Genomic DNA, 17,674 nt, shown 5'->3' on the forward strand with positions numbered 1-17,674 from the left:
ATCTGCAATATTTCTATAGACATTTCCTGTCTGATGTTAAACAGACATTTAGAAAATGTCTTTAAGATGTCTAATTTACTGCTTTTTCTAAGATGATAGATAGACAGACCGACAGACATATAGATAGATAGACAGACAGACAAACAGACATAGAGATATAGATAGATAGATAGACAGACAGACAGACAGACAGACAGACAGACAGACAGAAGGCAGACAGACAGACAGACAGACAGACAGACAGACAGACAAACAAACAGACATATATAGACATAGATAGATAGATAGATAGATAGACAGATAGACATATAGATAGATAGATAGACAAACAGACAGACATATAGAGATATAGATAGATAGATAGATAGATAGATAGATAGATAGATAGACAGACAGACAGATAGATAGACAGACAGACAAACAGACAGACAGACATATAGAGATATAGATAGATAGATAGACAGACAGACAGACAGACAGACATATAGAGAGATAGATAGATAGATAGATAGATAGATAGATAGATAGATAGATAGACAGACACACACACACACACACACACACACACACACACACACACACACACACACACACACAGACAGACATATAGAGATATAGATAGATAGATAGATAGACAGACAGACAGACAGACAGACAGACAGACAAACAGACATATAGAGAGATAGATAGATAGATAGATAGATAGATAGATAGATAGATAGATAGATAGATAGGCAGACAGAAATATAGATAGATAGATAGATAGATAGATAGATAGATAGATAGATAGATAGATAGATAGATAGATAGATAGATAGATAGATAGATAGATAGATAGATAGATAGACACACAGACAGACAGACAGACAGATCAGGTTATTATACCTGATATCAGGTTATAGCCTACCATTGATATAAGAGATTATGATTGGTCAGAAGCTCGTCACCTCTGAAGAAACCATAAGCAGTAAGTGGTTTGTTCATAAGGCCACGATGACCTGTGTTAAGCAGTCAGTAGTTTATTTTGTGTCTATTTGCTCCGGCGCCGGGCTGTTCCATTGATAAGAATGGGAGGAGCAATAACCTTGAGAGGACATTATGAATCCGGTAGAGCTGTACTATATAAATAATTATAAATGGACTGTCATGACAATCACGTAAACCTTTTACATTAACCACGAAAAACCTTTAGAATTCAGCATAACACAAAATTTTAGCAATCATAATGATAGGCTATAGTTTATAATTTTATAACATTGAAACCCATTTTATATTAATCTACATCACTGTGATGAAATCTATATAAAAAGCAAACTTAAGCAACTGTCTACTAGTTTATTATGCTTAATAAAATGCAGAGTTATGCATTTCATATTTTAATATATTTGGCAATAAATAAAAAAAGGTATTGGCTGTGTTGCCGCGGAACGCGATGACATCATCCAAACGCGGAAGTGGAATGTTACAGTTACAGTTACAGTTAAAGTAAAAACAAGACGAACTCAAGTCATCTTGTTATCATCCATGGATCAAAAACAACCCAGCAGCCTTGCCAGATATCTGGATGGAGAATTCTGGGAGATTAAAGATGCTTTTCGGGACGCGATTTCAAAGTGTGATCTGTTTCAGTCCAGCAGGTATGTTTTCTCAAAGACTCATTCAGAGGAGGTAGCTTGAGTAACTGAAATGAAATATACAGTCACCTCTTCTTCCAGACACCTGATGGAGTCTGTGCACATTTAGTTAACGGTTTCAATAGATTTAAATCCCTTTTGCGCGTCATTTGAATGTGAATTCTTGTGCAGTTATGAACTGACTCTGGATCAGAGCAGAGACCTGACGGCAGAGAGACTCTATCACATCTTAAGACTGCCTTTCATGAAAGAACACCTTCAAAATCAGGTACATATCTTCATTACGCATTCAATTACGCATTACTACTGTGTTGTTACCATGGTAAAGATAGGGATGTCATTTGGTAAAAACAATAGTACTTTGATATAATAGTAGTGAAATTCAATTTGCATTGTACTCAAAGGCTCAGCTTCATTAGTTACCATGGTAGATGTCCTAAAACAGGGATTTACCATGGTGCATACAGTATAAAAAGAATGTGGTTTAACCATGATACCATATCCAAAAGCACGTAGGCAGTACAATGGTATGTTTTGTTAGTGTAATGCACATCATATTTGCCTTTGTTTAGCTAAAAGAGAAGCAAAACGGCTTCATAAACAAGAGTTGGGGCATCACTGAGCTCATCTGCTCCGCTGACATGGCCACGGGAGTCAAGGTTTGTCAGCTTTCTGCTAGAATTCCAGTTGCTTCTTATTAAAGGTAATTATTAAGATGAAATCAGATGCAACAGGATTTCTGGCATCTTTGCTTGCTGTTTATATTATAACTGAGTTTTGAGCTGTTCTGAGGCACATTTGCATGTCATGTTGGCACGCATGATGCTCCACATTTGCATTTATTCCACACAATGGTGATGCATTTGAATAGTGACAGCGCACTGCTTGCTGTAACCCTCAGCTCGGTGTTGTGTGCGGACTGTACGGAGGTGCCGTCAATAATCTAGGCAGTCCAGAGCAGAAGATGAAGTGGTACCTGCCTGTATCAGTAAGTCATGAATAAATTCTGTGAGCTCCAGATTCCAACACGCTCAACAGATGTGCACATGTTTGCAAGCCAAAGTCCTGCTCATTTTTGGCTCAGTTTTTGAGTTTGCACATGTGTTGCAATGGCTGCACTTATTGATGTAATGTCAATGCAACATCTATATGATTCTGCGTTTATTTGCAGGAGTTACAGTTTACAGGGATGTTTGCAATGACCGAGAGGGGCCACGGTAGCAACGTTCGAGGCATTCTCACTGAGGCCAGATACGATCAATACTCACAGGTAATACCCTGGTCTACTCTATGCTTTCGTCTACTGGACGATCTAGGCTCGATAGTGATTGCAATGCAAATTTTAAACGAATAGTTCACCCCAAAATTTGAATTCTGGCATCATCTACATATGTCGTAAAATATGGCTGGTGATTTATACCGTCAAACTCCAAAGTAAAAAGCATGCAATATTACAATAGAATATCTATTTATAAAGCATGTTTGAAAACAACCAAGGTTGACCAAAGTGCTGTACAAAAAGAAAAGAAAAAATTATTAGAGGAGATACAAAACATACAACAAATACTATGATAAAAAAATGAATAAATCAGCTATAATTAGTTTTTTTCCGAACCCAAATAATAGAGATAACCATTAGAGATGCACAGAATCTAAATATTTTTAAATCTTATTAAAAAACTCATTTTTTAGGTTGGCTTTTGTCTTGTGTTGACTTTTATACTCTAGTCTGTTGTTTTTTATTTTTTATTTAAAAATTCTTTGTGTTGTATTTTTATTTGCTTGTTCTATCATGTTAAGCGCCTTGAGAAGCAGCTTTAAAGGCGCTATATAAAAATAAAGTTATTATTATTATTATTTTTATTAATAGCTTTGTGGGAAACAAACTGAAATTGAATTTGTTATTTGGAAATGAAGGAACTATTTCCTGGATATAAGTACAGAAGAAATGGATCTCGTTTCTAGAGATCCTGTTCACAAACTTCTCAAATCCACACTTAGTTGGATAATTGTGAAATAGACAAAGATTTAAGCTTAAAGGTGATATATGTAGAATTTAGAAACCATTGTTATTAGCGACACCGGTGGCCGTTAAGTGAACTGCAGTCAGCAACTTATTGCTCGTGCACACGTAACGTACAAGAGACTGAACGTGATTCAAGTCCCTGATATACTCACGGCAAAGTTGAAATACCTTTGCAGAGATATACTGTTAACGAACATCCCGACGCCATTCACGCCGCTGAGAGCGACGTTTAGATGAATATGTAAATATATGCTGCGCTTTCCTCTCAATAACTAAATAAACACACAAAAATGACAGCGGTGAGAAAACAGCAGTTAAGAAAGCATCTGATCATAGCGATGTGGATATGTCGACGTATGAGGTCGTTAAAATTACACAGTTATGATAGTTTGATTATAAAGTATATTTGAGACTATAGACCTTATGAAGCCCCGCCCCTTTTCAGCGCCGCGCTCGTTGTCTCTTGTCTTCCGGTCTGTATTTTCACAGCGATCTTGCGTATTTATGAATGAACGGCTCGTTTTAAAATCTTCCCGGTCGACTGACATTTGTTAAGACATCTGCTTTAAACATTACAATCCTCATGATAACTTTAGTTAACTTCACATTAAGTAAATCCACTTCAAAAGCTAATTACTCCTGGACAGCAATGCCATAGAAATATACAGAGCGACCGCAAAAACAGAAGTTAAAAGACAATATTCTAAAGATGGCGGCGCCCTCGTTTCTCTGCCGCATGAGGTCTATAGACTATATAGATCTGACTATGTGAGACTATAGTTTGAATTAACCCCTCTTCTTTGCACGACACAGTGACATTACAATACAGAATGGCTCTTTCTGCATTATCCTGAACATTAAACATCACATCCTTTTGATTTTCCCGGTAAAAACGTCCCAATTTCTTCACATAAAAAACAGTCTACAGGCTGTCATAGAAGGGAAGGCCTTATTTCTTAAGTTTCATTACAAGCTGTTCACACATAGGCAATAAAAAGTGATCAAAACATGAAAATTCTTACATGCAGCCCTTATTGTTTTGCAGGAGTTTATCATTCACACACCTTCCGAAGATGCTCAGAAAATGTACATCGGGAACGCAATGAAAGGAAACTATGCTGCTGTATTTGCTCAGCTCATTATAAATGCAGAATCTCAGGGTAAGACAGATGCAACGACTGTTCACACTTCAATTATAATCACGAACCTTTCCGCACATGTTTTGTTCATCAAGTCTGGCATGTTTTTAACACCTCGTTTGTGCTCAATAGTCTATATTTAGACATGCATTCACACTGATTTAAACTAGATCTGTAATCATTTGTGGCAAAGTTTGGTGCTCATCAGTTTGCTATCTAAAAATGCTTGGAAAACATAGAAATGCTTAGCATTATGTATTATGCACCAATTGATGTGTTAAAAATGATTCAGCATGAATCTCAGTGTTGATAAAGAGAATGAACTGTGAGTATGAGAACAAAATGTTTGTATTATTAGTATCACTGCAGTGCATATACTTGGAGTTAATGATTTTTTAACAAACTCTTTTCGCTAAGTATTAAACTTTGGCACATAATCTGTTTTATGAATATGAATAACATCTCAAATCATGCGTCTTATTGAGAACATGTCTGTCTCAGGTCCCCACTGCTTTATTGTGCCGATCCGTGATCAGGATGGAGTCATGTGGCCGGGAGTGACGACCATTGACATGAAGCACAAGGAGGGTAATATAATACGAGCACACTATTTTACAATACAGCCCTCCTGAATAATGTTTTCCAGATTTGATTGTTCTACTTTATATTTGTTTTTACACAGGTCTGAATGGGGTTGACAATGGCATTTTGATATTTAATAACGTACGGATACCACGGGAAAATCTGCTGGGAAAGTGAGTTAACGGTCAGAATTAGATTAGGCATCGTGAACCACATAACTGCCAGATATTGTTATAATAATGGCCAGAGTCATGAAAAAACTAAAATTGGGATTCACAAACCTGAGAAAAATCATTGAAATTAATAAAATCTTGAGATATCTTGGAAATTTCTAAAGGGAAGCCAAATGTTTGTTTTTCTAGTTAATCATTCATTGTCCAGAAATGTTTACGAGTATAATCGCTATAAAATTATTTAAAAATCCATATCCATGGATTTTAAATGGCTGCAAAAAATTGTAAATGCTTTGATTCCAATATGAAATGGAATATTGTAAATAGTGATAAATATTAAATGATACTGTATATATATATAGGCCAAAACACCCCATTTTGCCTTCAGAACTGCCTTAATTTTTCATGGCATAGATTCAACAAGGTGCTGGAAACATTCCTCAGAGATTTTGGTCTATATTGACATGAAAGCTTCACACAGTTGCTGCAGATTTGTCGGATGATCTCTCGTTCCTCCACATGCCAAATCTGCTCTACTGGACTGAGATCTGGTGACTGTGGAGACGTTTGAGTTTAGTGACTCACTGTCATGATCAAGAAACCAGTCTGAGATGATTTGAGCTTTGTGACGGCATGTTATCCTGCTGGAAGGATCCATCAGAAGATGATACACTGTGGTCATAAAGAGATGGACATGGTCAGCAGTAATACTCAGGTAGACTGTGGTGTTTAAATGACTGGATTTGTGTGTTTCAGGTTTGGTTCTGTGTCAGCTGAGGGTTTGTACTCGTCTCCTGTCGTCAGTAAAAGCCGGCGCTTCAATGCGATGCTCGCTGCCCTGACACCCACCCGTCTGGGTCTCACCGTACAGGCCATGGCAGCCATGAAGGTTTTCTCACATCCAACACAACTGTACTTTAAACAAATCCATGTTTACCATCAGGAAATATGAGTATCATGCACCATCACAAATGCATCAGCTTCACCACAAGAGGGAGACATGTAATTATTTCTCAATCACACGACAGTGTATTATTTATATACTGTATTTATTAAATTCACTTTTATTTGGATATTTTCAGTTTTCATTTTAGTTTAAGTTTTAGGAATTTTGTTATGTACATCATTTTAGCACTTCAAGGCAATATTTCTAATTTCAAATTTTTTAAGTTTAAGTTTTTCATGTTATATTTATATTTTATGTCAGCTTTGGTTTCAGTTCACAATAACAACACTGGCGTACAGCATTCTCATAGATCAGACGTAGCTATGTCATTAAATGTAGGCTGAAATTAAAGGATGGCTCAGTTAATTATAGATCATCTCAGTAATTTATTCTCCCTCATATTGTTCTATCTTGCATAGGACACAAACGTGCAGCTTTTTCCCATACTGTGAAAGTAGATGGAGACCACATTCACTTTCCTTGTATGAAAAAGAGCTGCTTGCGCATTAACAACATGAGGATGAGTAAATGATCATCTTTGGGTGAACTGTGGCTTTAATTATTACCAATGACAACATTTTCTTTACTTTAGAGCAGCGGTTCTCAAGCTTTCTGACTCTGAGGCGTCCCAGACGATATATAAAGCCCCTCTCCCAGATACTTCTGCTGGAAGAAAACAAAAAAGCTGCTCATTTTTAAGCTTTTTCATTTACAGAAACTAGGAATGGCAGTATAAATGAGTTAAATATTTATTGAAATATTCTTAATTATATTTAGAATAATAACATTTACTTAAATGAATCAAATTAAATAATTATGAATAATTAACAGAATTAATTACAGAATCAGTTTCAATAACTGAATGTTTTTCAGCGTTTACGTATTATTAATGAATTTGTGATTGCATGTTTTTTTTTAAATAGTTTTTTTTACTCACAAATATTACTCACAATTATAAAATATTTTAGATCTTGATAATAACTACAAAAATTTATATTTGTTATAAAAATGACTTTACTAATTCCCATGCCTTTTCCAGGTCTAGAAATCCTGGTTCTTAAATAAAATGGCAGGTTGTTGAGGGAATGAATTAAAATAAGAAATATGGCATCATCTTACATTTTTAGATGTTTTATCTTATTGTAAAGTATTTTAAATCATTTTAGACTGTCTTGAGAGCCTCGATCCCCTTGTTGAGAACCACTGCTTTAAAGTATTTAAACCACTTCTTAATGACTAGTCTTCACCTTTACACAGTGTGCTAAATCTGTGTTTTCTGTGCAGTTGGGGCTTGTCATCGCAGTACGCTACAGTCACAGGTAGGATGTTAAAAAAATCTGTGTGTGTGTGTGAATGTTGTGCAAGTTCATGCAATGCAGATCAAAAGAATTCCCTGTAATTATTTATCGGTAATTTAAAGCAGCGCTCCTTCAAACGCAAAAACCGACATCAAAACTCCATCGATGAGTTTCAAAAGCTATTTATGTGGTCTCGGGGGAGAGACAAATAAACAACAAACTCTAGAAATGAGTGAAAACAACATGAGAGCGGCGTGACGCGTGGAGTTTCTCCTCACCGCAGGCGCAGTGAACATCCAGTTCAGAGGGATACTCTGGTCCGCTGCAGATCTGTCTTCCTCACATGTGGCTTTCTGCATGTGTGTGTGCGTGCGGGTGTGTGTGTGTGTGTGTGTGTGTGTGTGCGTCTGCGTGGGCGGCTGCAGGGTGTCTCTGAAGATGGCATCCCCAGAGTGAAAAAAATACAGAAAGAGAGGAAATGTTTGCTTTCTATAGTTGCAGGTTTTCCATTTGCAAAACAGCTCTGCGCACCCACTCGCACACATATCAGCGGAGGAACAAAGAGCCACGGCTTTGGTACCAAAACACGTATGAGCGCCCGGGCCCCGCCAGGTGTGATAGAGAAACCGCACTCACAGTTATCAGGCTCCCAAGCTCTCAGCCCACCACACCTCTTCTTGGTTTGAGTTTGTTTTATTACGACATGCGCCACAAAACCATTGCACTTCAGACTTTCTGAAGGTTAAAAACAACAGTCGAACAGCTGGTGGTCAAGCTGAGCTTGTGTTGCTCGTAGATTCGCTCGACCGAGTTGTCTAGTCGTCCATTGGTTATTTTTACTGGTCACTGCAATGATAAGAGCTTTACAGAGATTGATGCTTTCTTCAAAAGCTATTTGCAATCACGTAAAGTCAAGTAAAGTTGAAATATTAATATTAATGTTTGTCTTTGCAGTTTTGCTCTGTCTGTAAAATGACCTTTCTTCATGCAGCTGCTTGTTCACATTAATTAAGCACCAATTATCAGTGTTATTATTTATATACTATTATAGTATTTATTAATATTTTCAATTTTTGATATTTTCAGTTTTCATTTTGAGTTTAGTTTCAGTTTTGGTAATTTAGTTAAAGTTTTTGTTTAATTTTGAAAAATATTAATATTTTAATATAAAATATTAATATTAAAATATATTCATATTTAATTAAATATAAAATATTTATATTAAAAAAATATATATTTGAAATCTGCAATCCGCCATCAAATTGATATGTTTAATTATATCAAGTGCTGTGAGAAAAGGCTATAAATCTCCACCTCCAGCATCCTCACACTCATCGCCGACTAGCCGAGACTCTACAGATGTGACGTAATGACGCAAAGACATGCTCGAATTTCCCAGTACCACTGGAATTAAAAACATTATTACAAGCTTACCGGTTTTGAATCGAGCTAAGGCGGTTTTGAACACTGGCTGGTTATGTACTTGCTCAAAAAATTATTTTGGATAATTTTTAACCCAAAAAAGTTACGGACTGCAGCTTTAAATATATTTTTATGTAGCTTTAATTACATTTTATTTCCATATTTTAAGTTTGAGTTTCATCTAATATTTATATTTCATTTTGTTTATTTCAATTAACAAATACAGCCTAATAGCCAAATAGCTTTTTAGGTAATGCAACAGAATCAGAATTATATTAAGATAACATATTTATATTAAGATTCTGTTGAATAGCAAATATAACATCACATTTGAAAAATATTATACAGGATGTCCAGTAGGAAGTATATGGGTTGTAAATGCGTTGTGAATTAAATCACTACAGACAGCGCTGTCATCTCTGTCGTGTTATGAAGGACAATTGTTCAGATGGTAGACGGCACTTTTTGCATTTCATCAAGTCTTCAGGAAATTGTAAGTGTGTGCTTACTTCATGTGGTTCCACTGTGTCTTCCGTTGTCTTCTATATGTCCTACTAGAGAATATTGTAGTTCAAAATAGTTCATAGATGCTGCGGTAAAGGTCTGTGTTTCTGACGAAAAACAGGTTTAGTTCTAAAGAAATTGATTGTAAATGATTTTTTAAAAAGCCAAGAGATAAAGCAATCCTCCTTTCACGAAGGCTGCTGTGTCGAGATCACATGACCAGCTGTTGATCTCAACAACAACCTACTTTTGGTCATTTTTGGTTGCTGAGTACATGACCATCTTTGCAACATCATACTGACTTGATCTGAATGACTACTGTATTGTCCTCTGTAGAGCTGCTCATAACCTCATTTCATAATTTGATGAACTTTACACTGTTATCGAACTAAAACTGAATCAACACTGAACTGACGTGCGATGAATAATGACACTATTGTCTTTTTTAGTGCTGCTTTATGCCAAAGTTGTATTTATTTGAACATTAATACTGAAGCTGCTTTACAGCCATCTGTATTGTATAAAGTCCTCTGTAATAAATGTGTTTAGTGTTTCTACAGTGGCATCAGCAACCGAATTTGCCTTTATATATAGCATGTGACTATACATAAAGGCATCTGTTTAATTTGAAGCGGCCTGTATAAGAGAATGCTCTCAACTTTAGATGATGTGAGTTACAATAGGATTTCTGTGTGGGCTTCTCACCTTTAAAACCACACATACGCGCGTACACACTCACACACTCCCATCACGTCTGCTCTGTGGGGAAGCCACCTGCATATGTTAGATGTAGAGATACAGTTTGTGGTACTTCAAGGGTAACAGGTGTACAAAGCTCAACTTTAGTACAGCAGAAAGACACAAACACATGCAGACTCAAGACCAAGACGTCCACCACAGTATGCCTTCATCAACACACTGACACGCACCCACAAATGCATGCACTCAGTATTAGCGTGCGGTTAGAGGAGTGCGGTCATGTGCAAGGTTATCGGTTCATGTCCTCCGGTGTTTCGTCACACATCCAGGTGTGTTGTGGGATGTCTGACCCTTTGCTGCGACCCCTTTCTGTGTCTGGTTTGGTTTGTATGTGATTGTGTTTCACAGAGATCGAGGGTTTCTGACTGTGTGTAAGTGTGCAGAATGAAACTCTTCTTCACCATCATCACATGTGCGTAATGTCTCTTTCACAGTCGCAGACAGTTCGGTCCGAAAGACCAGGAAGAGGTAAAGATCATCGAGCACCAGACGCAGTCTCTGAGACTGATGCCACATCTCGCTGCCGCCCTCGCTCTCACCTTCACCACAAGGTTAATCTACCTCCCACTCTATATTTGATCTATTATATCATTTATAAGTATTTATTTAGCAGGTGATTTTGTTCAAACGGTGAGGAAAGACACAAGGTGTTTTAATTGACTTCAAAGAGGACCTATTATGCCCTTTTAAAAGTCTTGATTTAGTTTTTGGGCTCTTCTAGAATAGGTTTTAATGCTTGAATGTTCAAAACACATTATTTTTCACATATTCTCCATTGTTGCGGCTCCTCTTTTCCCAGTCTGTCAGTAACGCTCTTGTTTAGTTCCGGTCTCTAAGAAGCCCCTCCTTCTGAAAAGCACACTGTGCTCTGATTGGTTGGCTGGATCAGTGTGTTGTGATTGGTCCCGCCCCTTACCATAACTGCGAGTTTCAATACACTACTTTCTAACTCAACCAGGCCCCGCCCCTTTATTTTGCATATGCATTATTTAAATGAGGAATATTGTGACGTGTTCGTTCCCGGAAGAAAACTCGAGACTACAATGGAGGCGTTTCAGGGAGTTCAGAAACAGTGACACTGATATAGAGAAGAACTCACACTAAGGGACTTTGTAACTTTGTCATTTTTCATGCACTAAAGACAGATGAACATGCAAAAAAGCATAATAAGAGCCCTTTAAAGAAGCTTTTCTGTAGCTTAAACAATAGAGCAACACCAATGTCATGGGTTCGATTCCCAAGGAAAGCAAGAACTGATCAAATGTAAATGTGTACCTTATATGCAATGTAACTCGCTTTGGATAAAAGCCAAATATGTAAATGTAAAGAAGCCAATAATATTACCAATGAAGTTGTGTTAAAGGTTCTTACTAAAAAAAATACTGCTGTGAGAAATACGAACAGCATTTTATCTTTATAGTTGTAACGTTGAGTCAAGAAAGAAGTTGAGGTGAGGATCTAAATGCAAACGGTCATTAATGAATGAAAAACAAAACTCTTTGGCGTATAGGACAAACATCATTACAAAGACAACAACCGACAAAGAACTAAAGAAACTGAGGACTATATTCAGTATTCAGAGTTGAGCAACTCGACTGGACATGGATAAACATAGATGAACTTTTGCTGTTGAATAACAAAACAAAATGTGTATTTGGCAGATGCTTTTATCCAATGTGACTTACATTGCACTGAAGGTACATTATAATATCAGTTCATATATGTTCTAAACATAAAGGTAAAGTGGCTGCTCAACGCAGTTTCACTGGCCTCCACTGGAGGTCTCTGTCTTTGTGTAATTCAGGTCAGTTGCACATTCTGAGAAATACCACAGGAGAAGAATTAAAGGAAAAGAAGAACTCAGATGCCTCCTTCTGAGAAACCACTGTAGATTTCATTACTATTTATCTGATGCGTCGGCACTCTATTGGAAACTAAAAGAGAACTAAACGTGATGGTCAAAAAAATCTGTTCAGTGAAAGTCTGAGAGAGATATTTAAAAAATGAGCGTATTTATTCCCTTTATTTTTTACAGTGTTTTGATGATTAAAAAAATAATAAAGAAGTCTCTTCTGCTCACCAAGGCTTCAGTTATTTGATCAAATACAGTAAAAACAGCAGTATTGCAATTACTTAATTGTTGTCTATTTTAAGATATTGTAAAGTGTAATTTATTCCTGTGATCAAAGCTGAATTTTCAGCATCATTACTCCAGTCTTCAGTGTCACATGATCCTTCAGAAATCATTCTAAAATGATGATTTGAAACATTTCTGATTATTATCAGTGTTGAAAACAGTTGTCAGGACTCGCTGACGAGTAGAAAGAACAACATTTATTTGAAATAGAAAAGTTTTAGAACTTTATAAGTGTCTTTACTGTCACTTTTGATCAATTTAATGCATCCTTGATGAACACAATTTCTTTCAAAAATATGTGCATTGTACGTGCGTTCTTGTGTTTGTTCTCAGATACGCAGCAGGCTTGATGGATGATGCGTTGTGTCAGGGTCAGGACCTTCAAAGCAATCGCGCTCTGCAAGCCCTCGTCGCAGGACTCAAAGCCTACAGCACGTGGGAGAACCTCGCGTGTCTGCAAGACTGCCGTGAGTGTACTGGCGGCATGGTGAGTGAGTGTGTGTGTGTGTGTGTGTGTCTCTCTCTTTACACCTAAACACACACACATATACTAATGTCCTGTGGTGTGAAATACAAACATCCTGAACTGTCAAAGAATAACTGCATTGACATTTTGTGGACAGTGTTAGCATAGGTGAGCAGTTAGACATTGACATGTTTCATATGCTCTACTCTAATAAAATTTTACAATGCATTTTGCTTTTATAATTATTACTATACATGCAGTTTGTATCATATTATTTATAAATCGACGTATCTAGGACCTTTACAGGACAATTTAAAATGATCTGGTAAAGACAAAAATGGCCCAAAACGTTCTTTTTAACTCTCTTTTTTAATATGTAGATTTTATATAAAGTATTGTTTTATGATTTATTAATTTAAATATCGGTGATGTAATCAACACACTTAGATCTCATTGATAGCCTGCGCTGTTTGTTGGCTTTTGGTGCTGGTGGCATGAACAGCATATAAATAAATATATAAAAAAAAATATATATATATATATTTAAAATGTGTGAAACCAGAGGGTACCATAGGGAGAACTATAAGTAAACCGAGATCACAGGTTACCTTTTTGTTTTCACACATCTAACATTAAAAATTATTGTTCTCACGCAACGCAAATCTCACAGTAAGAAAGACAACAGCAATCGTGTTAACTTTGAGATGTTTATTTATTTATTTATGTATTGTCAAACAAACAGGCACTATAAACTGTAAACAAATGGTTCCTCCATCAGTATTATTTATGTTTACTAAGATAAGAATCATTATCACTATAACTCAAGCCTTGCAGGGGGTTATTGACCATTTGGACCAGTAAGTGACCACTTAGAAACGCTCAAGAACTCACCAAAACAGTCTAGCAACTGCATATTAGTGTGCTAAAAACCACTCTGAACACTTTAGCAACCATATATCAACATCCTGGCAATCATTTACAACATTTTAGCATTCTTGAATCACATTTTCTTCAGCATCCACTTAATTACTGGGGGCCTAGGGCAAAAATGCTACCAAAATTAATAAAATATGGGTGAAAAAATGCCCCTCTGTGAGCACTTGTTATTATGTAAAATTCACTTTTACATGGTGTTTGAACATAAATGAAGTGTTTGTATACAACCCCCCCCTATAATGGTAAAAATCCACCCACTCCTTTTTTTAATCCCCATAAATCATAAGCAGTGTCTCAGAATAAGCCGTTTGCAGTTTCTATGTAATGTGTAGGCCCCGCCCACGACTGCTGACCTATTAGCATAGACTCCGCCCCTCAGTGAGCTGTACACAGTCCTGTTTATGTACACAGTCCTGTTGTCCCTGTTTATCTCCTTTAACAGCAGCATTCAAGTGAGAAATGTATTCTTATTAAAGCTACTAAAGTTGTTCAGTCAAGAGCAGTGAGTGATTTTCTGTTGTTCTTTTGTTGTTTGGTTCATATTAACAGCATGTACATCAGTAGGTACTGTATATTACACTGCTTTCACTTTAACACACAGATCTAATATACACATGCGATTTCTTTCCCGGCTGTTTACGTTCACAGACATTAACCAGCTGTGTTTATGTGAACTTTGTGTGTTTTAGACAACCTTGTGTGTATTTGACAGTTTAAGCGCAATAAGACGTGAAATAAAACTCAGTTTAATACTCACGGGACCCATCGTCTGATAGCCAGAAGTTTAGACTGATATCTGTTAAATGAGCGTGACCGTGATAGAGATGATAATCAAAACCAAACAGATATTTTAGTTTTTGGCAGAGTATCCGAGGCACAAGCTGTAAAGGCTGCCGCATCTCATTTGCATTTAAAGACACATGCACGATAACAGCATGTTTTACCTTCCACTCAAAAATGGGCATTTACAACATGGTATAATAAATGATCAGTGGGGTATTTTGAGCTGAAACTCCACAGACACATTCTGGGGACACCTGAGGCTTATATTACCTCTTGTAATAGGTCCTCTTTAACATATGGGGCCCTATTTTAACCATCTAAGCGCATGGTCTAAAGCACAGGGCGCAAGTTCACTTAGGCCGTGTCCGAATCCACTTTTGCTAGTTTAACGACGGGAAAAATGGTTGATCTAAAAGGGTTGTCCCTATTCTCTTAATGAGTAATGGGTGTGTTTTGGGATTTACATGTGTTAAACCAATCAGAGTCTCATCTCCCATTCCCTTTAAATGCCAGTTGCGCTCGCGCCATGGCTGATTCGCTATTTACATGACGGAATTTGATAGTGGAAAGACCGAACGCATCTCCAGAGCGCAAACGGATCTGCTCGTGCGCGAGGTTAAAGTGCGCAAGCCGGATTCCACCATATCTTTATGTACACAATAATAATCTTTTACATTGTAATCCTTTTATTTTAAATATTTGGCATGTTTGTGTGCTGCTGTGCGTCCCTGTGTGTTTAATAAGCAGAGTGTACGCGTGTTGTGGACCCGCCACATAAAAAAACTATTTCTGTTCCTCAAAATAGCAACGCGCCAACAATGCGCCAGAACACACCTCGTTCTCAGACCAGCACGCCCATGGGCGCACAAATGGGCGCAAATGCATTTGCTATTTAAACAACGTGGCGCAGGCTGGAAAATGATAAATGCGTCGGGCTGAAACTAGCAAAAAACACTTGCGTCGCGCTTGGCGCTGCATTGCGCCGGTCGTATGATAGGGCCCATGACAGTTAAAGGACAAGTTCGGTATTTTACACTTAAAGCCCTGTTTACAGATCGTATCTGATGAAATAGAACGGTTAAGATTAAAATTTGGACACATGCTCCTGTCCCGAGAATTTTAGGTTTATTTCGCTTTTGTGGACCTATTTTGCCAAACGCGTCACACCCGTGATTCTTCCGTTGAGAGCTTGAATAATAGACACTCCAGCCCAGTTGGTGGCGATAATGCACCTTTGCCAATTGCAAGCAAACCACGGGCATTTCATTGAATACACAGAAGAAGAAGCGGCGGAGTAATACCGTAAAGGTGCTGCGGTCTCACAGCACGTCCTATTAAGTCAGTGGAGTTGGACAAAAACTACGATAAAACCTGTTGGAATGCATCTTTTTCAGCGATTTTTGAGGGAACATATCAGTGAACACCCCCTGACCACTCGGTGAGTTTCACGTCTTTGTAAACGAAAGTTTATTGTGTTTTTAGGACGGAATCTTCCAGTGCATATAGACAACCATTGTGGGGGTGGGGGGGTGGGGGGGTGGGGGGGAAGCGAAATAAACCTAAAATTCTCGGGACAGCAGCAAGTGTCCAAATTTTAATCTTAACCGTTCTATTTCATCAGATACGATCTGTAAACAGGGCTTTAAGTGTAAAATACCTAACTTGTCCTTTAAGCAAAGCAATATAATGCGAGCAGGAGTTCTGTTTTTCCTGAATGTCAACACGATATTGCAAATGTGATATTGATTTTATACAACAGTTTTATAAGTATTAATATTAAATTACTTACATTTTAGACACAATCTTGTCTGTTTTTCCTTTGTTTCACCATCGAAAACCAAACCCTGAAAATAGAAAACTTAATTAGTCTCAGTCATTTCAAAAAAGCGACTGCAAAAAAAAAAAAAAGTAATTTCTATTCACTTTTATGGTAATTATATGAGTTTGAGTAAACACATTGAAAGTGGTCAAATAAAGTGCAGTGTTTAGCACTCTAAACTTTGTTTCAATAAACCTTAAAGTGGATGATATTATATTTAAACAATGTCCATAAGTGTATGTCATAACATTTTGATTGCCTTTATTTCCTGTAGCCACATTTAAACATGAACCGTGGTTGATTTTCCCCCAGGGCTTCATGATGGAAAACCGTATTCCGTCTCTGAAGTGCGATTCCGACGTCTTTGTCACATTTGAGGGTGACAACATGGTCATGCTTCAGGTATTCATAAACACTACCCGACTAGATGACACCACACAACAAATGCACTCATAAAACTGGGGACAAAACACTTGGTCACAAGGGTCATGTTTATCACCATCTTTTTCCTTAAGGTTGTTATTTGTTTTCCTACTTATTTTGGAGATATTCCCTTAATATAGTGCAATATCACATTTAAATAACCATGTTCAGACAAACAAGACAGTGTAAACAACACGATGACCGCTTGGAGGGAAAACTAGACAAGCGCCAATTCTTTTAAAATATAAACTGTGTCTCACAAACTAAATTGAATTAAGTGGATTATGAAGGCATTAGAATAAAGGGGGTCATTGCACACGATTGAATCTGCAATAATAATGTGTCTCTAGTATGGGGGCTTGTTATAAGAAAACTGCTGGGGTAATTAGATCAGCTTTGTGATTCATTTTAGGCCGGTTCTGATTAGCACCACATCGATTATAGACACATAAGATGACACACATTCACACATAACATGCATAGAGACTCGCACACAACGTCTGCATTCACAGCTTGCCGAGGCCTAAAGACATGTATTTTCTGCTGAATTTAGATTATCCCCTTCAGTACCAAAATAAAGTAATGCAAGTGAAACCTTGGAAACAGGCTGATGGTGTTGTCATTTCA

General features: G+C 37.2%; 1 protein-coding gene across 2 annotated transcripts in view; it reads left to right on the forward strand.

The window, feature by feature from the left end:
* The first annotated feature begins 1,433 nt into the window (after positions 1-1,433).
* Positions 1,434-17,674, forward strand: part of acoxl (acyl-CoA oxidase-like) — a 43,426-nt gene continuing 27,185 nt past the window's right edge. For both annotated transcript variants that reach the window (XM_082153385.1, XM_082153386.1), the window contains exons 1-13: positions 1,434-1,637; positions 1,806-1,902; positions 2,207-2,293; positions 2,536-2,622; positions 2,806-2,904; positions 4,706-4,820; positions 5,301-5,387; positions 5,482-5,554; positions 6,311-6,443; positions 7,785-7,819; positions 10,918-11,034; positions 12,954-13,107; positions 16,937-17,026. In XM_082153385.1, coding sequence (XP_082009511.1) covers positions 1,525-1,637; positions 1,806-1,902; positions 2,207-2,293; positions 2,536-2,622; positions 2,806-2,904; positions 4,706-4,820; positions 5,301-5,387; positions 5,482-5,554; positions 6,311-6,443; positions 7,785-7,819; positions 10,918-11,034; positions 12,954-13,107; positions 16,937-17,026 — 1,287 coding nt within the window. In that variant the 5' untranslated portion in view covers positions 1,434-1,524. The remainder of the gene's footprint in view (positions 1,638-1,805; positions 1,903-2,206; positions 2,294-2,535; positions 2,623-2,805; positions 2,905-4,705; positions 4,821-5,300; positions 5,388-5,481; positions 5,555-6,310; positions 6,444-7,784; positions 7,820-10,917; positions 11,035-12,953; positions 13,108-16,936; positions 17,027-17,674) is intronic.

Source organism: Leuciscus leuciscus (assembly GCF_965113295.1).
Source record: "Leuciscus leuciscus genome assembly, chromosome: 22".
NCBI lineage: Eukaryota > Metazoa > Chordata > Actinopteri > Cypriniformes > Leuciscidae > Leuciscus > Leuciscus leuciscus.